At 47.9% G+C, this 26,103-nt stretch overlaps 1 protein-coding gene across 1 annotated transcript in view; it reads left to right on the top strand.

Annotated features, from left to right (window-relative positions):
- MCPH1 (microcephalin 1) overlaps positions 1 to 26,103 on the top strand; it is a 1,506,891-nt gene that overhangs the window by 83,933 nt on the left and 1,396,855 nt on the right. The window contains exon 5 of the mRNA XM_086926418.1: positions 20,116 to 20,230. Coding sequence (XP_086782544.1) covers positions 20,116 to 20,230 — 115 coding nt within the window. The remainder of the gene's footprint in view (positions 1 to 20,115; positions 20,231 to 26,103) is intronic.

Below are 26,103 nucleotides of genomic sequence, written 5' to 3' on the forward strand. Positions count from 1 at the left end.
CGAGAACGCTGTGGAGTCTACGGAGATTGAGCGCCGTATTCCGATGAGGAATGAAACCGGACTGATCCGGATGGATCAAGTCGCAGATAACTGTCAGTAAGCGATTAGCAAGGACCTTAGCCAGGATCTTAGGCTCGGCGTTAAGCAACGAGATAGGGCGATATGAGGTGCACCGATCGCGAGGCTTGCCGTCCTTGTAAATGACTACTATAGTGGCCAAACGCTGGTCGGAAGGGAGGCTGCCCGCCTCAAAAGCATCAACAAACATGGTGCGCAGATGGGTTGCCATTTTGTCCGGACGCAGTTTGTATAGCTCGATAGGTAAACCGTTGGGCCCCATAGCTTTACCTGATCGCAAGGACCGAATGGTAGTGGCAATGTCATCCACCGTAATAGGCGCATCAAGAGCGGAGCTTTCCTCCTCCGACACACAGGGAAGCGCAATGTCACGCAAAAGCAAGCGGGAGTCAGCCTCGTCTCGATCACTCACAGACCGGTATACTGTTTAAAAATGGTGCACAAAACATTCGACAATCTCCCCCGGATCAGTCACACACACTCCAATCTCACGGGTTATCACGGGCACCACACGATTCAGTCGCTCAGATTTATCCAACCACGCCAACAACTTACTAGCCTCATCGCCCACATCATAGAGCCGGCCCAGCTGATTCATACACATCACTTTAGCAGCGTCAGTCACCAGGGCCCTATAGTCTGTCTGTTTCAGCGCCAAGGAGTGCAAAATTGCAGGGGTATCGTCACCACCCAAGCCACTTTCAAGCGAAGTAATTTCTTCCTCAAGAGCCGACACATTTTCTCTCCTGGCCTTCTTATCAGCAGCAATAAAGGACAACGCGGAACCCCGTATGACGGACTTAAAGGCCTCCCACAAGATAGTAGGGGAAGAAACGGATCCCTCATTCTCGTCAAAGTAACAGTCAATTGCCTTAACCAGGTCTGAGCGAAGCTGAGGATTCCTAAAATGCCAGGGATGAATAGGGGGGACCCTACCTCCAGAACAGTTTCCCACCGAAGCCTCAAGTAACAGTGGGGAATGGTCAGAGATTCCCCTGGGAAGATGTCGGACCCCACGCACCAAGGAGGTATTAGCAGTTAACATCAGAAAATAATCAATCCTCGAGAGGCTGCCGTGGGCACCAGAGTGGAAAGTGTACTGGGTTTGTGTAGGGTGCAACATCCGCCAGACATCCACTAACCCAAAAGTCTCAATCAACTCAGTCAGCCACAATTGGGACGAGGGCAAAACCCTGGGGGGAAGCCGGTCACATTCACCCGAAACCACCGAATTAAAGTCCCCACCCATTATAAGGACACCCTCCGGAAGCCCTAGGAGGGTCCTACCAAGATCAGCATATGTAGTAGCCTGGAGTCCCGGAGGAACATAAACAGCAACAATTACAATCAGCATTCCCTCCCACCTCCCCGAAACAGCAGCATATCGGCCCGATCGTCAAGTGTGACTTCGTCTATCTCAAGGGGCAGGGAGGATTTTACCATTATGCCAACCCCCCGGGAACCGGAAGTGAAACCCGCATGTGCCACCAGTCGGTAACCTCGGCGATCCAGGGCTTTACAAGCGTCCCTTATCAAGTGGGTCTCCTGCAGCAAAACTACATCAGGGGAATGGCGTCTAATAAATTGAAGCACAATACCACGCTTAATCCTGTCTCCCAGACCATTAACGTTCCAAGACAGCACTTTCATATCACCCCCCCCATCCCCGTAGAACCCCAAAACCACCCCCTCCCGGAACCCCAGAACTAAGGATACAAGCAAATGAAAAAGTACCATGTGAGAAACCATATACAAAACACAAAGAACAACCAGAACCCCCCCACCCCCAACCAAGAACCCGTTACAACACCCCCCACCCTGCACCCCTGCTGACTTGGAAGCCACCCCAAACTGCAGTGTGCCTGTCGCCCCTTCATCAAACTCTACACAAAGAACCCCTGAGGAGGAAGGAAGAGACAATCCCACCCGCCCCACCCCCGGGCCTAACAGTGAAAGCATAAAGACAATACTCTGTAGATAATACGACCCAGGATTGAACCTCCGGAACCAGAATGTCACTCCAGTGCCGATGCACCTCCGTCCGTGCCTCCGGGGCCTCCGCTCCTTGGGCAATGAGTCCAACCAGTCGCTAACACTGTCCGGTTGCTCAAAAAAAAAAGTACGTTCTCTATACTCGATGCGAAGGCGAGCTGGGAACAGCATCGCGTACTTAAGTCCCAAGTCCCGCAATCGACGTTTCACACCCAGGAATCCCGATCGTTGCCGCTGCACCCGAGGAGTGAAGTCAGGGTAGATGGAAATGGAGCTGTTCTCAAATTTCAGCGGACCATGTCTACGAGAGGCCTGAAGGATGGCGTCCCGGTCCCGAAAGTGGAATAGCCTAGCAATGATAGGCCTCGGGGGAGCCCCCGGCTTGGTCTGTCCACCCGGGAAGCGGTACGCACGTTCGACCGCAAAGAACTTACTGAGGCCTGCGGGAGCAAGTTTGGTCGCAATTAATTCTTCGACCAAGAGATCGATAGAAGCAGCACCACTGTCCTCCGGCACCCCGACGAGGCGAATGTTGTTCCGTCGGGCCCTGTTATCATACTCCTCCATACGTCTGGCCAGTAGATCGTGCGATGACCGCAAATTACCGATCTCCGATTGTGCTTCCGCCATGTCGGTAACCAGACTGGTGGCTTTGAGGTCCAAGGCTTTGACCCTCTCATTGGTCTTAGCCAAGTCAGATCTTAGAAGGGTAACATCCACCGCCACCGTGTCAATCTTGGAGACGATGGCCTCATACTGTTGTCCCATGTCCATCTTGATCCCAGCAATGGCGGCCATGAGATCTTGAAGGGACACCTCCGATGTAGCTACCAGGTCCGTCCTCGGGTCCTCAAGACTACGGCCGGCAGCATTGGGGGGAGCCTTTTGGTTGAGTGTAGCGGTCCATTACATTGGATTGGACCGATCCCCCACGGTTGGTCACCTTCGTCCTGCGTTTCTCCGTCTCGGGTTTAGTCGCCATATTGGAATCAGCACCCCGAAGGGTCTTCCTGGACCTGGTGAAAATGGCAGCGATCCGCTGGTCTCCAAAACAGGACTTAGACGAAGAATCGCATCCTGCCGGCCCAGGGCTATAGTCAAAGAGCACAGCTAGCTAGACTACCGGAGCCAGGGATGCGGATTGCTTCCTAGGTAGTCAGCTCGGAGGCAGAGGGAAACCGAAAGTGAAAGTGACAACATCACCGGTTGAGCAGATGCCAGGCGACCGTTGTTGTTGAATTACATCTCGGCCATCCAGAGCAGCAGAGACCCCGGTCCCGTCCGGGGCTAGGCCAGAAAACGTAGGACGACGTAGAGATGGTTCCCAGAGTCCGACCCCAGCCCTGAAAAGTGCAGCAGTATCAGCAAGAGTAGTACTTCAAAAGCCCATCAAAATATTCAGGATATCGAAAGGATAGATCGATGAGGGCGGCGCCAGTCCCGGGAGCTCTCTGCTCACGCGACCATCTTGTATGCCCGCGTAGCTCCTCCCCCGATGCTTCAACTCTTGATATGGGAGGGTATAAAAGAAATGCTCATCTGGGACTGGAGTGGAAACAACATACACTCACGGGCAGGAATCTTATCCTCAACAAACCATGTGATTGTAGCAACAACTGCTACAGCAGCAATGAACCCTACAGAACAAAAAATCTTCTTATCCATTTGAACAAATGTACAAACCGTATCTTCCCGAAACTAAAGTGTTGTCAGAACTCTTCCCCCTAGGCAGCCGTTGATTTCTTCACCAGCGGGCCAAGACGGGTGTCGCTACACTAATGCAGGGCTGATTCCCCCCCCCCCCCCTTGCCTCTTCGGCTCTCCGTTTCACTGACCTAGAGACCGTTCTGACAACTTCTCACACAATTGCAGGCTCTTTCCTTGGTTGCAGATTATATCTTCTTGCTCCAGGGACTGTCTGGTCCGGGAAGAACTCCTCAGATTTGTCAGGTACCACAGCACGGCCTTTCTCCGCGGTCAGGATTTTTCGATGGTCGGTCAATACAGCAGACTCCACCAGGCCAGGTTGCACCTTCCGGCAATGAACGGAATGAATCCAGTTTTTCCGGTTGGTGACTCGGACAGCTGTTCTTGTAGCAAGGAGAATTTGCTCGGGACCGCACCACCTCTGCTCCAGACTGCTCGACCTCTCAAAGGACTTTATGAGGATGAAGTCGCCAGGCTGGAGATTATGGCCTTCTTCTGTGGACCGGTCCGGGAGTGCTTCTCGAACCTGTTGATGAATGGAAACAAAACTGTCAGTTAATTGTGCCAAATAGTCATTCATTAAGACACAAGGTACATCATACACTGAGCTTGGCCTGGGCATATGTTCATGGGACGCCCGAACACTATCTCGTAGGGCGTAAGGCCTGTCTGAGAGTGCAGTACTGATCTGATAGACAATAATGCCAAAGGCAAAGCATCTGGCCAAGTCAGAGGTAGAAGCCTGTATTTTTGCTGTTTTAAGTTTCAGAGTACCATTGTACTTTTCCACCAATCCTGCTGATTGCGGGTGGAACATTGCATGAAATTTTTGTTTTATTCCCAATCCTTTCAGGACATACTTAACAACGTCCGCTATAAAATGAGGCTCGTTGTCACTCCACAACAATCTGCAAACACCGTATCGAGGAAAGAATTCCTTCAATAACACCTTTGCCGTAGTCATTGCAGTATTATCCTTCGTAGGGTATGCTTCAATCCATTTGCTGAATGCACAAACCACAACCAGGACATATTTCAGATTATTACAACGTTCCAGCTGAATATAATCCATTTGCAATACTTCAAAAGGTGCAGTGGGTGTTGCAAATCCTCCTGCTGGAGTTCGTGTCCCTTTTCCTGGATTGTATTTAAAACAAATCATGCCGGTCTGTACTACACTCTTAGCCGTGCTAGCAATCTCTGGATGCTCCCAAACTTGCCTAAGCAATTTCACAATTGCTGAAGCTCCCAACATGTGCTAGCCCATGTGCCATCTGGACCATAGATTGTACAAAGGCCGTGGGTAACGTCCACCTATCCATCTGCTTATTCCTCCCAACAACCTTCATCATCCAACTCTCCATCCTTGGACCATTGCTCCCGTTCTTTGTCAGAAGCGGTCCTTTGTATCTCTAGAACCTCTTTCCTAGCATCGTGCCACCGCTCAGCTTGTGACTTCACAACATACATTGGAGTGGAGTCATGCTGCATCGCGGTTTCACGTGCTACTCGGTGTACAAAAGCATTTCCTTGTCCCACTTTATCTGTCACCTTCTTGTGTGCGCTACATTTCACTATAGCTATCTTCTTTGGATAGGTCAATGCAGTCAAGAGGTTATGCACTAACTCTCCGTACATTATCTGTGCTCCATGTGATGTCAAAAAGCCCCTATCCTTCCAGAGCAGCCCGAAATCATGTGCTACTCCGAAAGCATAGCGGCTGTCCGTGTAAACATTCACACATAATCCTGCACTAAGCTCACATGCTCAGGTCAACGCTATCCGTTCTGCTGCTTGAGCTGATTTCTGCGGTATGCGTGCTGTTTCCACTATTGTGTGTAACGTAGTAATTGAATATGCTGCTGAGGTAGTCCCATCTGGTAACTTCAAGCAAGACCCATCCACCCACAGCTCTCCATCCACATCCGTAAAGGGCGTATCTTGCAAATCAATACGACCCTTTGTCTGTTCCTCAGTCACAAAGACACAGTCATGTGTTTCTTGCGCCTCAGGCTGAGTCACCGTAAAAGGCAACAACGTGGCTGGGTTTAGTGTTGCACATCTCTTTAATGTAATATGAGGAGCCAACAGCGTTAGCTCGTATCCTGTTAGACGAGCACTAGTTAAATGCTGCGTCTTTGTCTGATTCAAAAGAGCATCAACAGCATGGGGACCAACACCAACAGCTTATGAGATAACACAATCCCCTCACTTGGACGTATTAACACAGCTGTCGCTGCAACCGAGCGAAAACAACCAGGTAGCCCTCGAGCAACAGGATCAAGTACTGTCGAGGTATGCGCAAGGGCGTTGTTTGTTACTGTGCATCTGTACTAACACTGATAATGCGCATCCATCTCTCTCATGTACGTACAATGTAAAAGGCTTCGTGTAATCGGGGGTACCTAACACTGGTGCTGAACAAAGAGCCTGTCGTAATTGTTGGAAAGCATTCTCACTCATTTGTCCAGGGAAGGGGAACTGGAGTATCCTTTGTCAAAAGCGCTAACAGTGGTTTAACTTTGTGTGAAAAACCCAGTATCCACTGTCTACAAAAGGAAGTGAGACCCAAGAAAGCTTGAACATCTTTCTGCGTGGAGGGTGCTGGTGTATCCAAAATTGCTTGAATACGATCTGGTGTAAGTGCACGCCCCTCCTTAGACAAAAGGTGACCTAAGTAGGTTACCTTTGGTCTACAATATTGCAATTTCTTCTTCGATACTTTGTGATTGTGCGATGCCAAAAAAGTAAGCAAGGACAACATACACCCCTCACATTCTTCAGGGGTATCGGCCGCCAACAAGATGTCATCGACATATTGTATAAGCGCCACACCTTCAGGTAGAATGAAAGAATCCAATTGTCGTTTCAGCGCTTGGCTATAAATGCTGGGACTCTCTGTATAGTCTTGAGGAACTCTACAAAATCTATACGATCGATTATTCATAGTGAATCCTAAAGATATTGGCTGTCAGGATGAATAGGGATCGAAAAGAAAGCGTTCTTCAGAGAACGTTGTTGCAGTTGGCGGAACCAGAGTAAGAAGTGTCGTAATGTCAGAAACCACTGGGTTTTGAGGTATCACTATCTTATTCACCTCTCGTAAATCGATAATTAATCGATAGATCCTAGTGTCAGTGTCTTTCTTCAAAATCAGTAGTTTAGGACTGTTACACAAATTGTATGGAACTTCTTTTACAACCCCTACTTTAATGAGATCCTGTACAATCTGGGTAAGCGCCTCCTCCCCCTCCTGTGAGATACGATACTGAGGCAGGCGTGGTAACACAGCTCCCTCCTTTACACTAATGTGTACCAGGGGAATAATCATCTGTCCCACATCAGTATCCGAAGTAGCCCACAAGGTACGAGGTAAAGAGGCCAATGCAGTATCTTCTTTAATCGTACACGCCCTCTCCATTGTCAGATAGTTGTCATTCAAAATAACACGTACTCCTTCAGGGGAGCATCGTATTGTGGCCCAGAAATGCTTGAGCATATCCAAACCCACAATGTTATCAGGCGTGTTTGGGGAAAGCAAAAATGGACTGTGAGGAAGAACTCACCGCTGTAGCTCCATGGGCAATTACGTCTCCTAATTCGTCCACGGACTTATCGGACACTCCCAAATCTGAAACTCCATGCCGTCTTTCCGTATTCCTACAGAGAGCCAACGATAGTCAGGACCCGGAAGAGGTTGGACCTGACCCCGGAGATGCACCTAGTGAACCAATGAAAAGGCGAGTTTACAGGGACGAAGGCACGTTGGGTTGGAAGAGGAAAACCGCGGAGGAGACGCCAGCCGAGGAGACGCCAGCCGAGGAGACGCCAGCGGAGGAGACGCCAGCCGAGGAGACGCCAGCGGAGGAGACGCCAGGAGAGGAGACGCCAGTGGAGAAGACGGACCCTTTACAACGGAACCGAACCAGCGGATCAAGACTCCGGAACGACGACGTCGCAGAAGAGGAAGCAGACGAACCGTGGTGTTAGGACTGGTGGAGTCCCCCGGAGGATGCTGGAGAGCGTCCGTGACTCTGGAGAGTTACGGCAGGGCCGGTGAGTGGGGTGTGACAAGGGACTGAGGGTAGAGTGTGGAAACAGTGATGTTAAACTGATTCTTTGACTTCGCAAATGCCTACTCAGTTATTCTGACATAACGTGGTAATTTCTTGGTGAAACGTAGAAGTGTCGTGTAATTTTTGTTAAACCGGGAGTTGATACTGAGAAAAGTATCAACTCACACTACTCATTTCCATGATTGTTGACGGTTACGCATCCCAATAGGCTGTGGTGACCGAGGGTACATGTTTGTTTCTTGAAGGGACAATAGGAACGCTATGCTTCCGTTCAGTTCAACCGTAGCTTAGTTTAAACCTTGTTTCGTTTTCTTGATACTTGGACCTGTTTGTTTAATTCTACACGGAAAGTACTAGAGACAGAACACGTGGTGTGGTGACGGTATCCTGCTAAACTAACTATATAGAACAAGTAGTCTGACGGCCCCTTTCTTTCTCCGCTTCTTTTATGAGCCTCTTGAAAAACCCTGAAGACTCCGAAGACGAGGAGCCGGGAAACATCTATAACATCGCCCCTCTACCAGCGGAAGAAACGGACGAGGACATTCACGTTGATTCACGAACCTTTACCCATCCATCTGTTATTAATAAACAACCAATTCGAAACTATCTTTTGCCTCCACGCCTGTTTATCCGACCTGCGCTCCCACATGGACATGGTGCAACAAACTTATCTACGTGTAGTGCAAGAGGTTGTGATTGTGGGCATCCTGCCGGCCCAGGGCTATAGTCAAAGAGCACAGCTAGCTAGACTACCGGAGCCAGGGATGCGGATTGCTTCCTAGGTAGTCAGCTCGGAGGCAGAGGGAAACCGAAAGTGAAAGTGACAACATCACCGGTTGAGCAGATGCCAGGCGACCGTTGTTGTTGAATTACATCTCGGCCATCCAGAGCAGCAGAGACCCCGGTCCCGTCCGGGGCTAGGCCAGAAAACGTAGGACGACGTAGAGATGGTTCCCAGAGTCCGACCCCAGCCCTGAAAAGTGCAGCAGTATCAGCAAGAGTAGTACTTCAAAAGCCCATCAAAATATTCAGGATATCGAAAGGATAGATCGATGAGGGCGGCGCCAGTCCCGGGAGCTCTCTGCTCACGCGACCATCTTGTATGCCCGCGTAGCTCCTCCCCCGATGCTTCAACTCTTGATATGGGAGGGTATAAAAGAAATGCTCATCTGGGACTGGAGTGGAAACAACATACACTCACGGGCAGGAATCTTATCCTCAACAAACCATGTGATTGTAGCAACAACTGCTACAGCAGCAATGAACCCTACAGAACAAAAAATCTTCTTATCCATTTGAACAAATGTACAAACAGTATCTTCCCGAAACTAAAGTGTTGTCAGAACTCTTCCCCCTAGGCAGCCGTTGATTTCTTCACCAGCGGGCCAAGACGGGTGTCGCTACACTAATGCAGGGCTGATTCCCCCCCCCCCCTTGCCTCTTCGGCTCTCCGTTTCACTGACCTAGAGACCGTTCTGACAACTTCTCACACAATTGCAGGCTCTTTCCTTGGTCGCAGATTATATCTTCTTGCTCCAGGGACTGTCTGGTCCGGGAAGAACTCCTCAGATTTGTCAGGTACCACAGCACGGCCTTTCTCCGCGGTCAGGATTTCTCGATGGTCGGTCAATACAGCAGACTCCACCAGGCCAGGTTGCACCTTCCGGCAATGAACGGAATGAATCCAGTTTTTCCGGTTGGTGACTCGGACAGCTGTTCTTGTAGCAAGGAGAATTTGCTCGGGACCGCACCACCTCTGCTCCAGACTGCTCGACCTCTCGAAGGACTTTATGAGGATGAAGTCGCCAGGCTGGAGATTATGGCCTTCTCCTGTGGACCGGTCCGGGAGTGCTACTCGAACCTGTTGATGAATGGAAACAAAACTGTCAGTTAATTGTGCCAAATAGTCATTCATTAAGACACAAGGTACATCATACACTGAGCTTGGCCTGGGCATATGTTCATGGGACGCCCGAACACTATCTTGTAGGGCGTAAGGCCTGTCTGAGAGTGCAGTACTGATCTGATAGACAATAATGCCAAAGGCAAAGCATCTGGCCAAGTCAGAGGTAGAAGCCTGTATTTTTGCTGTTTTAAGTTTGAGTACCATTGTACTTTTCCACCAATCCTGCTGATTGCGGGTGGAACATTGCATGAAATTTTTGTTTTATTCCCAATCCTTTCAGGACATACTTAACAACGTCCGCTATAAAATGAGGCTCGTTGTCACTCCACAACAATCTGCAAACACCGTATCGAGGAAAGAATTCCTTCAATAACACCTTTGCCGTATTCATTGCAGTATTATCCTTCGTAGGGTATGCTTCAATCCATTTGCTGAATGCACAAACCACAACCAGGACATATTTCAGATTATTACAACGTTCCAGCTGAATATAATCCATTTGCAATACTTCAAAAGGTGCAGTGGGTGTTGCAAATCCTCCTGCTGGAGTTCGTGTCCCTTTTCCTGGATTGTATTTAAAACAAATCATGCCGGTCTGTACTACACTCTTAGCCGTGCTAGCAATCTCTGGATGCTCCCAAACTTGCCTAAGCAATTTCACAATTGCTGAAGCTCCCAACATGTGCTAGCCCATGTGCCATCTGGACCATAGATTGTACAAAGGCCGTGGGTAACGTCCACCTATCCATCTGCTTATTCCTCCCAACAACCTTCATCATCCAACTCTCCATCCTTGGACCATTGCTCCCGTTCTTTGTCAGAAGCGGTCCTTTGTATCTCTAGAACCTCTTTCCTAGCATCGTGCCACCGCTCAGCTTGTGACTTCACAACATACATTGGAGTGGAGTCATGCTGCATCGCGGTTTCACGTGCTACTCGGTCTACAAAAGCATTTCCTTGTCCCACTTTATCTGTCACCTTCTTGTGTGCGCTACATTTCACTATAGCTATCTTCTTTGGATAGGTCAATGCAGTCAAGAGGTTATGCACTAACTCTCCGTACATTATCTGTGCTCCATGTGATGTCAAAAAGCCCCTTTCCTTCCAGAGCAGCCCGAAATCATGTGCTACTCCGAAAGCATAGCGGCTGTCCGTGTAAACATTCACACATAATCCTGCACTAAGCTCACATGCTCAGGTCAACGCTATCCGTTCTGCTGCTTGAGCTGATTTCTGCGGTATGCGTGCAGTTTCCACTATTGTGTGTAACGTAGTAATTGAATATGCTGCTGAGGTAGTCCCATCTGGTAACTTCAAGCAAGACCCATCCACCCACAGCTCTCCATCCACATCCGTAAAGGGCGTATCTTGCAAATCAATACGACCCTTTGTCTGTTCCTCAGTCACAAAGACACAGTCATGTGTTTCTTGCGCCTCAGGCTGAGTCACCGGAAAAGGCAACAACGTGGCTGGGTTTAGTGTTGCACATCTCTTTAATGTAATATGAGGAGCCAACAGCGTTCGCTCGTATCCTGTTAGACGAGCACTAGTTAAATGCTGCGTCTTTGTCTGATTCAAAAGAGCATCAACAGCATGGGGACCAACACCAACACCAACAGCTTATGAGATAACACAATCCCCTCACTTGGACGTATTGACACAGCTGTCGCTGCAACCGAGCGAAAACAACCAGGTAGCCCTCGAGCAACAGGATCAAGTACTGTCGAGGTATGCGCAAGGGCGTTGTTTGTTACTGTGCATCTGTACTAACACTGATAATGCGCATCCATCTCTCTCATGTACGTACAATGTAAAAGGCTTCGTGTAATCGGGGGTACCTAACACTGGTGCTGAACAAAGAGCCTGTCGTAATTGTTGGAAAGCATTCTCACACTCATTTGTCCAGGGAAGGGGAACTGGAGTATCCTTTGTCAAAAGCGCTAACAGTGGTTTAACTTTGTGTGAAAAACCCAGTATCCACTGTCTACAAAAGGAAGTGAGACCCAAGAAAGCTTGAACATCTTTCGGTGTGGAGGGTGCTGGTGTATCCAAAATTGCTTGAATACGATCTGGTGTAAGTGCACGCCCCTCCTTAGACAAAAGGTGACCTAAGTAGGTTACCTTTGGTCTACAATATTGCAATTTCTTCTTCGATACTTTGTGATTGTGCGATGCCAGAAAAGTAAGCAAGGACAACATACACCCCTCACATTCTTCAGGGGTATCGGCCGCCAACAAGATGTCATCGACATATTGTATAAGCGCCACACCTTCAGGTAGAATGAAAGAATCCAATTGTCGTTTCAGCGCTTGGCTATAAATGCTGGGACTCTCTGTATAGTCTTGAGGAACTCTACAAAATCTATACGATCGATTATTCAAAGTGAATCCTAAAGATATTGGCTGTCAGGATGAATAGGGATCGAAAAGAAAGCGTTCTTCAGAGAACGTTGTTGCAGTTGGCGGAACCAGAGTAAGAAGTGTCATAATGTCAGAAACCACTGGGTTTTGAGGTATCACTATCTTATTCACCTCTCGTAAATCGATAATTAATCGATAGATCCTAGTGTCAGTGTCTTTCTTCAAAATCGGTAGTTTAGGACTGTTACACAAATTGTATGGAACTTCTTTTACAACCCCTACTTTAATGAGATCCTGTACAATCTGGGTAAGCGCCTCCTCCCCCTCCTGTGAGATACGATACTGAGGCAGGCGTGGTAACACAGCTCCCTCCTTTACACTAATGTGTACCAGGGGAATAATCATCTGTCCCACATCAGTATCCGAAGTAGCCCACAAGGTACGAGGTAAAGAGGCCAATGCAGTATCTTCTTTAATCGTACACGCCCTCTCCATTGTCAGATAGTTGTCATTCAAAATAACACGTACTCCTTCAGGGGAGCATCGTATTGTGGCCCAGAAATGCTTGAGCATATCCAAACCCACAATGTTATCAGGCGTGTTTGGGGAAAGCAAAAATGGACATGGTGCAACAAACTTATCTACGTGTAGTGCAAGAGGTTGTGATTGTGGGCTAAGAGAAGGCGTTCCATCAAACCCTATAGATGTAATTGTTAAGCCAGACAGGGGAGCCCTCAGAACCAATTATTTAGACAAAGCGCTACGAGTAGCTCCTGTATCAACCAGCAACCGATCAGTAGAACCCAAAACATGTGCTGTAACATAAGGACCCCTCTGATCTACTGACACTTCGACTGAATCCTTACCCCATCCTACGCAATCCTATGCATATTGTGAATCGTGACATTCAGGACATGCATACTCAGATATTTGGCATTGATTCCGTCGATCAAAGACGTTCGACCCATCTTGCAGTCCCATACTAGAATCAAACCTAGCACGATCATTCGTGTTGCCCCTGGGCCTTAAAAGCCGCCTCCTATTTCTCATTGGTCCCTGACCACGCTCTTGCCGCTGTGCGCGCAACAATGGACACTCTTTTGCCCAATGGCCTCTCTGCCTGCAATATGCACATTGATCCCTGGCCAAATCCGAACGCCCAAAAGAAGAACCAGAAGAATCTCGACCACCCCTATCAGCATCCCTACGGGGCGGTCTGTACACTTGTGCTAACATAACCTTCGTTTTCATAATACTGAGCCATCGTCAGGAGGGATACCGGAGACTAAGTCGTCCAGGAGCTTTCACTCGCTTTTAACCGAGCTGCCACTCCTGGCAATAAATTTGAAACATACTTATCAACAAAAAGATGTCGGCCCGTGTCGTCCGTAAGCGACTGACCGCTAAAATCATGAAAAGTTTCCTCGAATCGCGTAAAGAAATCTGAAACCTATTCATCTACCTTCTGTTTACACAATGCTAACATAGTCCAATCAATCTTTTTAGGGGGGATAATCGTTTTTAATTTAGTCAAAATGGCAGCAGGAAGATCTAAAATCGACTGGGGTGGTTTTTGCGCAGGTTTCCTGCCTCTATCCTCATCCTCAAGATCCGCCCATTTTGCCTTAAAGATTACGAGATCATCTACTTTCCGCACAGATCTCCACATATCTGGGGGTAATATAAGCCCAAAAAATAAATCCAGATCAGCTAGGGTCATAGTACAAGAATTTAGGGCCCCCTCAACTTCCTCATAAAAGGTGGCAGGATTCTTTCGTGGATCAGGTAAAGCAGCTTTTAATGCCATAACATCCGCTCTATTCCAAGGAGTATAAACCCAATTATAAATGAAATACCCTTTAGCATCAGGAGAAGATTTGTCCGAACTAGTACCCGCTCCTTTAGGAGGAACGTACAAATGCGCTGCCTCTCGCATCGGCTTAACATGCACTAGGTCGATCTTATCTGAAGGAAAGATGGATGAATGCTTTCCGCCGCCGCTCGGATTTGTTTTCTCCTCCTCCTTTCTTTTTCGCGGTTCATCCCGTAGTCTGAACATCTCGTCCCGTAGTGCAAACAGCCGTCGAACCGCATCAGGCACCTGAGAAGGAAGAAGAAGACCTTTACGCAATTCTTTAGAATCAGCTACCACATCATCAGGTTCAAGAACATCGGAATACTTCCGAAAAGATGTAACAACTTCATCAGAAAGAGTCTCGGCAAAATATAATTTCTCCCTATCCTGCCATCCTTCAAGATCCTGAATTAACTCAGGAAGAGAAACAGTAGCCTTGTTAACTCGATAAGCGATCTTTCGGAGGTCAGCCATACCATCGTTAGATAACATAGACCGCGTATCCACCTTCTCTGGGGGTGATCCAGAATCCTGACCTCCTCCTCTCGGAGCGGACGGACCAGCGTACGGGGGCGGAGAGCGATCTAATAACGAAAAATCATCATCATGTTTATTAAGGACAGGATAAAGAGGCTTCGGAACAGTAAACTGGCCAGATATCTGCAACCGACGATCCTTTTCCTGCTTTTCTTCTAATTCCTTTGCTTCAAGCTTTCTCAACTCTTGCGGTCTCTCACTCTTTCGTTGTTCCTTCTCAATCAGCGCTTGCTCACGTTTCTCACGCTCACGCACTTCTTTCACCCACATACGCACACATCCAAACATATCTTGCCTCGCTCGTCGCTTACACATAAACTGCTCCACATACTCAATTTTCCGCAAATCAAACGATCCATACAGAGGGCAACGTAACTCAGGATCCTTTTTCGTATATTTCCTCCATAATGTGCTGTACATTATAGGGGAAAGACCAAATTTCACATACATATTCCTATTCGGCGTCCCTTCCGGGGGAGCCGGCTGTGATTCCTCAAGTCTTAACCGGTCACTTCCAAAACAGCAGCACCACTTACGGAGTGCGCTAAAAACAGGCATGTCAGAAATAGGGCAAAATATGCAATATTATAATTTAAATGGCACTTAAAACGTTGCGCCGCTCAAATCCAAAGGCCAGGAGAAATATCTCCACATTGCCTGCCTATGTGTTGCAACGCATATATCCCAAATCCAAACCAAATATAACTAGTCACTTCAAACAAATTAGTCACAGCAAGCATATCCTAAAACTGCCTTGCCAACCCAGACTACCAAAGGCTCGCAGCAAGTACCGTACAACGGTTCTTACCAATCAAGAGCGTCCAGATTCCAACTGCCAAGTCCAAATTCGCCCAAACGGCCACTGCACGGCAAACCGACAGAAAAGGTCTCAGTCGAGGACCGGCGCCACCCAGATGGTCAGATCGGAAGGGAAGGAAGAACACCTCGGGATGCCAGGACTAAAGGCGCCGCTGGCAGTGATCACGTCCCCGGCAAGGTTCCAATCATTCGTCACGACCAATCCTTCGAGCATCCGAGCCACCGATGAGCCCCACGTGACGGGCACCAATTGATGAGTACAGGCCTCAGCAAGGCCTGCGAGTGCAAAGGGTTCGCCCTTCTGTGCACGGAGTCCTCAGACTACACAAAGAATTTGGCACGGAAACTGAAAATACAAAGACATAGTTTAATAATCCTTTAAAGGTGGTACTACAGCCCACACAACAAGGTAGCACAAAGAACTCGAGCCCGGTCCCCTTTTATACACAAAGAAGGGGCTCATAAGTAGGCGGATACAACTCAAAACATGATTTACAACCATATATGGACATTTCTTGAACATGATCAATACATGGGTAGGGTTAACGGTTCTTGAGACCCGCGGAAATGCACATTCCTATCTATGCTAATCCAAGACAGATGTGACTCCTACTGGGCATGCACTGGACGCACAAAGGACTATTTATAGTTGTTGCTGGGCAAACTTCAGGGGTGACTAGCGGAGAGGTAGGACTCGCCACATGTCAGGCACATGGCAATATGTAGCAGACAAGATGGAGGCCAGAAAACAAAATGGAGTCTGGCGGATAAAGGAATAGGAGCGGGAAAACGGACAAACAGATTACGATATCATGTCTTCAACTAATGCTTAAGATTATCGCTGTTTTATTTACAACAAACCTGATTTGATCTTTAGAGTTCAACTTACCTCCCCTGAAACAAGCTCTGAGCCTAGGTGCCCCTATATGTAGCCAACAGGGCCCAGCTGATGAATACAAAAAGTACCTTGAGTTCTTATGTCCCGTACCACAGGCAAAAGAGAGGGGGCCCAGCCCTGCCTGTGCCGCGAGGCGTTATGTGGCGGCTGGTGCTTGGTGGGAGGGGCTGCTGCGCCTCCAATGGCGTGGGTCCTTAGCTCCTTCTCAGGCTCTGCCCCGGAGAAAACAAACAAACACTTCCGATGATGCGGCAACAATGTTGTAAATAGTAATATAGCATTGGATATAATTGCATATGAAGATTTAGATTGTTCCCAGAAAAATATTGCTATTCTCAAGATGGTCTGAGAATGCACATTCGTACCCAATTTAGAAAAAAATTTCTCTGTTTTGCCCATTGTATTCTGCAGTGGCATGTTGCTGGTAAATGTTTCCTATGTCACAATTTGTCTTTTGCATCATTTGTAATCAGTTTTTCTTTCAGTTCAATTCACCCTGTTTGATCTGACCAAATTTGGCATCTCCAATAAGTCTGTTAGTATCATTTGAAATATCATTTGCTTTAACTTTGTTTTGGCCTCATTTGTTTGAATATCTTAGAAGAGACCCTATCCAGTGAGAGACCTAGAAGTTATTCTCTCACAGTAGGAGCATAAACAATTTGCTTCAGTTGCATCCAGTTACATAAAACTGGTGACTTAGTTAACTGTATTTCTGGTTGCGTTTCTGCTTGCTGAGTGAGCAAGTATCAACTTCTGTTGTCTAAGAGTCTGATTGCTGTTGCACAAAGATTCGCTTGTGCAAAGCATATGAGTAAATCCTTTTTACTTTTCTACAATCCTGTCTGGTGTCTTTCAACAGTGAGCTCTTCCAAAGTTTTTTCTGAATTATTCATGACTTAAATCAGCCCTGTTTCCTTGGAACAGACTTCTAAAGCCATAATCACTGGTGCGGTCATTTCATTTGTTACTCTGAGGCTTATCGCTGCCCAATGTAAGTGATGTACATTCTGAAAAGGCATGGCAATCATGACTCCTGTTTTCCTTAATCATTATGCCTTTGATATAAGCTCTAGATCTGATGCTTAGGTCAGCCAGTCCGTTTAATAATCTGGTCTGGTCTTCGTATTAGCTGTAAACTTCCAATGTGTTAGGTATTGGTTTGTTGTTTGACTTGGGTATGAGCCCAAGTCAGACGGAAACCACAATCTTAGTCAGAAGGAGGCAAACCCTAACTTAACCTATGCTCACCCTCTGATAGCTTGGCACAGAGCAGTCAGACTTAACTTAGAGGCAATGTGTTAAGTATTTGTGCAACAATTCAAACAGCGAAACCACCACACAAAAAGATTCGACACCAGGCTAGATAAATAGAACTTAATTTATTAAATAAATCAAGACAAAGGCAACAAAAATCCAATAGTTAGAACTTGAGATGTGAATTTTTAAAGAATAAACTGTAAAATAGCCCTTGGAAACAATAAGCACTTAGTAGGGATTTCTGGTCACGTCAGACCAGGCCTAAGTCAAAAGTTAAGGCTCACCATGATGGAGCACGGCCAAAATACAGGGACCCATTGTGGCCCACTGAATAAAAGTATCTTGATCCTGGCTTCGTCGATGGCAAAGATGTGGGGTGCAGCCAAAATATTGTCTGTGTCGATCCAGTCAGTGGGGGCAATGCGCCAGTCCGGATCCGCGATGCATCGGTTATGCGTTGGCTCCGATGAGTGCGGAGCTGCGTTGCGGAGATTCATCGTTGAGGATGCCTGCAAAAGAAATCCAGAGACCTTGTGCAGTGGTGGTTCAGAAGGCGATGCATTGGGGCCAATCCACGCAGCAGAGGCGAGGCGCTGGTTTTGGTCATGCAACAGGAGCGATTTGTTGGTTCCAATCCACACTACAGTAGCAATGCCTTGTTTCTGATCCATGTTGCAGTGCCAATGTGCCGGTTCGACAGAGGTTTGCTGAAGCAAGCACCTTGGGCCTCAATTCCAAGGCTCCAGGACTGGGGTGGCACAAATTGGCGGGGCAGACTAACAGATGGCAGAGTCTAGGTGCAGGAGCAGGTAAGTTGAAAGTCTTTTATGTCCCTGAGATTTTGTAATAAAGGCCAGCAGCCAGACCTTGTAGTCACTGGGTCCAAGTGAGGCAGGTCCAGTCCTTCTCACTCAGGCAGGGGGACAAAAGGCAGCAGCGCACAGTAGGAGTACAGCAAAGCAGCAGTCCAGGAGAGTGGCAGAACTTCAGCAGCACAGCATTCCTCTTCCTGGCAGTGTCTTCACAGTTCCAGAAGTGTACTGAAGTGTTGATGTAAGCGGTCGAGTACTTATGCCCGGTTGTGCCTTTGAAGTCTCCCCTCTTCAGAGACATGTCTTTGAAGTGCACAGAGGTCCTCCCTTCTTGCCATGGCTCAAGACGCACTACAGGGTGTTATGCAGCCCTTTGTGTGGGGGACAGGGCACAGCATATTCAGGTGTAAGTGAGCCTGGGTCCAGCTCCTCCTTCCCCTCACATCAGGCTGGTCTCAAGTCACACCTAAGCTCCCATTGTGTACGGCTGTCTAGGAGGAATATACAAACCACAGGTGTCACCCTTCCCAGACTTGTATCAAAGACCGAAAGCAGTCACCAAATGGCTAAAGTAAGAAAATGCCAACTTTCTGGAAAGTCTGTATCTTCACAATTGGGAATTAACTTTAAACATGTAATACGGTAACCACTATGTTAAACTATGGTAGAGATTGGCTTTGCAGTAGTGAAGAAATAATTTCACTACTAGGTCATGTAGAACTTGAAAGTACATGTCCTGCCTTTTAAATACATTGAACCCTGTCCTCTGGGTTGTCCAGGGCTGATATGAACAAAAAGTGAAGGTTTGGGCCTGGTAAGAGGTTTATCTTGCTAGGTCAAAATGGCCATGTAAACTACAGACACAGGTTCTGCAATGGCAGGCCTGAGTCATGGTTAGAGGGCTACACATTTGGGTTGCACAACAAGTGTTGCTGGCCCATTAGTAGATTTTAATTTACAGGCCCTGGGCACATGTAGTGCACTTTACAAGGGATAAGTAAGAAAATTAAATATGCCAATTGAGGATGAGCCAATATTACCATGTTTGGTGGACAGAGCACAAGCACTTTAGCACTGGTAAAGTGCACAGAGCCCTAAAGCCAGCCGGCACAAGGTCAAAAAAGTTGGGGGGAGCAACACCCTTAGGCTGTCACGTCTTGCACAGTGTTTCTCATTCTTGAGTACCTTTGCATGTGTAGGGAGTTGGGGAGACTGCACATTCTAGTGATTCACCATAGTTATTAGTACTTTGTCTCTCATCTCCACCACCTCGTTTATATAATGCACAACCATCCTAGCATTGAAATCAAAATGAAATACCAGTATTTGTAAAGCGCACAGCTACCTCCGAAGTTGTGTCCCGGCGCTGGGAGCCCTCGGGAAGATTAAGCGAGCCCATGCCCAGAGTCCCATGGTGCTGGGCTGACCTGCCGCCGGTGCCGGGGATCGAACCGTGAGCCCCAGATTCCAGCGTCAGTCGCCCTGGACGCTGCGCCACACATCTTCCACTATTTGCTAATGTTGTGGTTCATCCTGTGACAAAAGAGCAGTAACTAAAGGGGAAGCCAGGGTGGCAGGCTTCACTCACTGGGTTTCCAGATGCTTTAGCAAAAACTTTGTGTCTGTCCATTCCAGAGATTGGCACGCCTTCCATAGAAACGAGGGTAGGGATAAAGGACTACGATTAGATGACTAAATGTACTGATCATGATGTCTTTGCCTGATTTGCAAACCATGTCCAGTTATTATGGTAACAAGAACTTGTCCATGATAAATGTCTCCTGATGGATTTTTTCCATGTTGTATTGTAGCACAAATGTATGCAGCCAAAGGACTTTATAGAAAAAACTCCAGAAACTGATCGAAGGATGCAAAGAAAATTTGACAAAATGGCGAAAGAGCTAGATGTACAGAAAGCAACTGCTGGTAAGTTGCAAAAGCTACATTTTAGGCATGGTTTATCATTTATAGTATGCTATGATAAAGTATCAAGAACTTGTATCTCTTGATATTTTGATTTGCAAATGAGTGAGAATATATTCTTGTGCAATCATGGTATAATAGTGAAATACGTGACGTTCATTTTAAATGCAATCGCAGGCAGAATAAAAACTGTATGCCTCCAAACAGGAACATATCATCCTGACAGTGGCAAAACTTATTTGAAATAATGTTTTGTTGCCTTTATGGTTTTTGGGGTGGGGAGCGGGGAAAATATGAAATTATGTTTTATTTATCATTTGTGAGCCAGATGTATGGTGAGATAGTAAAAGAACGACGTTCCTTGCATTTTGTTTTGGCAACCAACTGCAATCAATTTTATGGCAAAGAAGCATATCATATGTAGTACAAAAGAAGCATTTCACATGCTCGCCACCACCACATCCCCACTTCCTGCTGCAGGTTTACAAGAGTATTCATGCCAGAATCTAGGTGCTATCAGTTGTTGTTTGCATTAATATTTTTACTGAGAAACACCTCCCTTTTCCTTTTAACGATTGCAAGCCAAAGCTTTGATATATATTTGTGGTAAAAAAATGTGGCATTATAAATTATGTTTAGCCAGTCAATACCACGTCTCTAAACTTTTAAAATTGACTATGTTTACATGTCTGTGGCTCACGATGCAATCTTAGTTGACCTGCCTTGAGAATTATGAAGCTGCAAATCCCAAGAAGGGTTGGAGATGCAAAGACCTGACATTAACACAATTAGTTCGATCATGTATGTGCTCACTGCTTTCCTAGGTAGAACGATATACAAGCTCCTGCTAAAATCTAACTTGCTTCGCCCTAGTTATAGTACTCCACCTATTTCAGCTGGATTTCGTAAATTTTTTTTTATAATATCTATTTTTGCCAAGACAGTTAACATGTTTATTTTTTAATTCTATGTCAGGACCGGAGGCGAGGATTATGCTCATCTTTCTCCACTTTATTAACAGCAGCCATTTTAAAGTAAACAGAAAAAACTACTATTCCCCTGAACCCTTGGGAATATCACATCATAGAGTCCAACATATGGAGTGTCCGCTGTAGCTCCGCCAATCCGGATAGCCCAGTCTGTTAATAGTCCTTCTTCCCTGGTTATTCCTCTTCTTTCTTCGCTGCTCGCAGCCAAGATAAGTGCCCTCTCTCTTTTCTCTCAGAATTGATAGTGGCCTTATTATTCCTTAGCCTGCTGTTGCTAGATGATTTGGCGATTCATTGATAATATAGTTGTGATTAATTTGTTAATTTTACTGCTCTGTTGCGAGCGAGTTTATTTCTTGCTAAGATTTGTTTAAGGTTAATGCCCTGCTCTGTGCGAGTGCGTCAGATTTTATGTGTGCATGTATTTTGCCTTGTTTTTGTGTGGGAAAGCCTATCTTGTTTCTTCCTTACGGGGAGCCCGCTACTCTGGTCGACCTGTGACTGACCACGGTCATCCGCTACTTCATAGCTGTTCTCTCTATCGCAGGATTGGCAGTGCAGTCCTCCCGCCTACCGAGGGCGCAAAATTGCGTTCTCGACCCGCGGCGTGCTCCGCATTCCGCGCTTGAAAGGAATCGGAGCCAGCACCGCGGGTAGCCTTGTACTGCTGGAGAGTGCCACCCACGGTTTCTTTGGGTCTGTAAACTGCGTGCGTAGTGCTCTGTGCCTAGCTGTTTTCACAGCTTTCTAATTACGCCTTGTAGGTCAGTATTCCTATAGGCCAATAACGCTCCTCAGGCGAGGAGTCTGTACGCTATTCTCTGTGTCAGCTCTCCCAGCACTCATTGCTGCATGGTCCCAGGCGTGAGCCCCTTAAGTGCATTGCACCAATTCAAATGGCTGACACCCAGCCACCCATATTTGGGCTCACCAGGCCCTTAACTGTTAATTAGTTGTTTAACACCTGCCCTCCTTCAACCTGCCCCCTTTTTTGAGTAGGTTCACACTTCAAACAGATTACTACTTACCTTATTCGGTTGGTCCCTCAGGTAATACTTACCCCTAATATGGAACATTACACTGAGGACCTTGGGTAGGAGGACCGCCTTACAATGGGATGACAATTTCTATAATGCTGTGGATGCATCGGTCCACAGGCCAGTATCGGAGGCAATGGAACGCCTGAAGAACCGCCTCTCCCCCCCCCAATTGTGCAGGCATGCGAAAAATTGGCTCGGGCTATGCCAGGCGGCCTGTCTTCATCCGGCCCTGACGCCCAACCACCTCTGGCGAAGTAGACCCTGACTCTTTTGCCCACCTTAAACAGGCATTTCTGGACAGTACCACCCGACAGCCCCCCTTCCTGACTCTGCTGACTAAGCCCATAGGGATATGGATGACAGCTCGGGTCCTTCACGCCCCGGTTCCCCTCCCATCAGTCACCTGCCTAACCTGACCAGGGCCTCTGCGCAGACATGCTTGTCCCTGACGACATCCTTCACCCGAGATCTTCAGATTGGGCTCCTTCCGACAAGGACGCCCAGTATGTGGTGAACCGCATCCGGAGACCCCTGGAGAAGGAGGCTCATAACTGCATCAGGGCGTAGTGCCCCGCCTATCTCTGGAGGGCAAGGTAGCCGCAACATCTGACATCGACCCACGCATGGCTACCTTCCTTCAGAAATTCGTCAAAGATCCCAAAAAAGGGATAGACCGTTCCTGGCGGGCATGACTGGACAAGTTACTAGACACCCTGGGGCCCCTCACGAAGATCCTTGACATGACGGAGGAGGCAAAGTCCTCCGGGTCCCTCATCTCCCCAGACACTTTGTCATCTTGGGTGCAATGCGCCATGGTATTCTTTGGCAATGCCAACTACGCTCTGTCCACCAAACGGCACAGATCTCTGAGATCTAGCGGATTCCGAGCAAAGCCCGGTTGTACAGGAGGCCTTTTCGGAGAGCCCTTCATCAAGGAGCTCTGCAGGTTTGTTAATACCTTCACTTCATTGGCCAAGGCACAGTTTTCAGGGGAGCCGGCCGAGGTAGGGGCCGCTCGTCCGGCCGACCCAATCATTACACTTCAAAACAAGGCTCACACCAAGGCCAATATCAAGATCAGGCCAGATTCGGAAACTTTTACCCCACCAGAGGGAGACTTGGCAAGCACAGAGGTTGCCAGGGAGGTGGCACCCCAAACACAGCCGGTGAGGGTCCTATCATCTTCCCTAATAAGGTTAGAGGGCCTTCATTTTTTCCATGCTTGGACTTCCATCACGGGAGACGCCTGGGTCCTTCATACTATTCAAGGATACTGAATAGAATTTTATGTGAACCCCTCACAACCCGTGGTAGATGCCTTTTTGGTGGATCAGGAGGTGTGGTCCCTCCTAGACAAATCGCCCGAACCCTTACTCACCCTAGAGGTTTTATCAGCAACCTCTTCTTGGTGGACAAGGCGGGCAACGCCCAGTGATCAACCTTCAAGTTCAATGAGTGGCTCGTATATTACCACTTCAAGATGGAGGGAATACACCTCCTCCGAGACTTACTATGCCCACGAGATTGGATGGCACACCTGATCTCAAGGACGCTACCACTCGATTACTAATTTTCTCCTGCAAGGTGTTTCCTTCAATTTCGTTGGGGGCATCAGACCTACGAGTTTACCACCTTGCCCTTCGGCCCATCCTCTGCGCCGTGGTGCTTGATGAAGGTCCTCAGGCCAGTGGTGGAACGCCTTCAGGAATTAGGCATCAGGCTCATTGTATACCTCTATGACATCCTGTTGATGGCTCAGTTCCTCCGAACTCTCTCCCAGCAGCTGCAGACTGCGGTCAACCTCCTGCAGGCGTGGGGTTTGTGATCAACAAAACCAAATCCACCCTGGTTCCTTCCCAGAAGGTGATTTTCTGGGTTTCTCAATAGACTGTCAAAGCTACTCTCAGCCTCCCATCCAAGAAGGTGACAAATATTTGCCACGAGATTCGGTGGGCTCTAACAAAACCGTGCATCTCTGTTAGGCAGGTAGCCCTCATTGTGTGACTCCTGTCCTCGTCAATCCAAGTGATATTCCCAGGGCCCTTGGACTACCAGGCCCTTCAGCGCCTGAAAGCTTCGCACCTCCGCAGAGGTCTATCCTATTCCCAACAGGTCACGCTAACTCAGGAGGCCATGGCGGACCTTACTTGGTGGCTAGCCAACATGGAAGCTTGGAATGGGAGAGCGATATCTGGATGTTTGGCTCAGTGCCAGATTTAGTCATCGAGTCGGACACCAGCGGGACAGGCTGGGTTGCGAGCTGCAGAGAGTTTACCACCGGAGGACTATGGTCGCCCCAAGAACGACGACTACATACAAACTGCTTAGAGCTCCTAGCAGGGTTGTTTGCGATCCAATGTTGGACCAAGGACTCCATTCAGTCCTGCGTACTCCTCAAGATGGACAACGTATCTGCGGTCAGATACATCAAACACCTCAGAGGAATTCTGTCCAGGGCCCTCTCCGATCTGGCTGCAAACTTTTGGCAATATTGCATAGACCGTCAGATTTCGGCCACAGCTGAGTACCTACCCAGTCAGGACATTCAAGCAACCGTTTACCAGTCACGTCTCTTCCAGATGTGAGTCTGTGGAAACTCCATCCAGGGGTGTTCAGGCACCTGAACAGCAAATGGGGCCCCTTCTCAGTGGATCTTTTCATCTCCCACCTGGACCATCAACTGCTCAGGTTTTTCAGTTGGAAACCAGACCCATGAGCGGAGAAGACAGATGCATTCCTTCAGGAGCAGGGCTACTCCTTTCCCCCTTTTGCTATGATAAACCAGGGCCTCGGCTCAGGTCCGGCAGCATGGAGCGAGTGTGGTAATGGACACACCGATTTGGAGATCGCAACCTTGGTTTCCGAAACTACTCCTCAATCCAGCGCATCCGCCTCAACCGCTACGAATGCAGTAGTCTCTCGTTATTATGGCGTGGCGGATTACCAGGGACTACGGGCTGTCCCTGCCCTTTCGGGCATGGGTGAAAAGTTTGTTAAAAGCGTGGGCGGACAGTATGGTCAAGCGGTACAGATCTACCTGGAGGAGATGGTCACGTTGGTGTTTGCGACGGCATCTCGATCCCTTGTTAGCAGATGTGACTCATGTCCTAAATTTTTTGACATTTTTGGCCGAGGAAGGCCTGGCCTACAGGACAAGTATCTCTTTTTATTCGGCCATCTCTGCGGGTCACTCAGCAGTGGACTGCGCCCTAGTGGGAGAGCACCCTTTTGTTTGCCACCTCATGCGGGGAATACGCCTTTCTTCCCCTAGAACGCAGGTATTCAGCGCTCTGGGAGATCAACCAGGTGCTGAACTTTTTCCTCTCCTGGCAACCAAGCCGGTTCCTTTCCAGGTTAGAGCTGTCGGCCAAATTAGGCATGTTACTCTGTTTAATCTCCTGTAGAAGAGTGTCAGATGTTTGTGCCTGGACATCTCCAGTAGGATTTTTCCCATTCAGGCGTTACTTTCACAATTCGATGAAGAACCAAATGTGGGACGAAGGCAGTCTCGTACCTGGCCTTCCCTGATTGTCCCAAATTGTGGGTGGTGCCATGCCTTAAGGCCTGTGAGGAAATGTCGGAGGACTTTCGCCCTCTGGAGAACAGCAGCGTCTCGTCGCTTTGTGGAAGCCATATAACACTGTCTTCTCTCCAACGATTGCCCGCTGGGTAAGGTGGGTCAGGCAGGAAGCGGGGATAAACCTCCGAGCTTTCGGAACTCACTTGACCATTGGGGCTAGGGCCTCTAAAGCCTTTTCTCTTGGAGCCCGTCTGGAGGACATACTCAACGCAGCGGATTGGTCCTCTGACTCTACATCAAACTGTTTACTTCAAACCGGTTCTACAG

Source organism: Lissotriton vulgaris, chromosome 6 (assembly GCF_964263255.1).
Source record: "Lissotriton vulgaris chromosome 6, aLisVul1.2, whole genome shotgun sequence".
NCBI lineage: Eukaryota > Metazoa > Chordata > Amphibia > Caudata > Salamandridae > Lissotriton > Lissotriton vulgaris.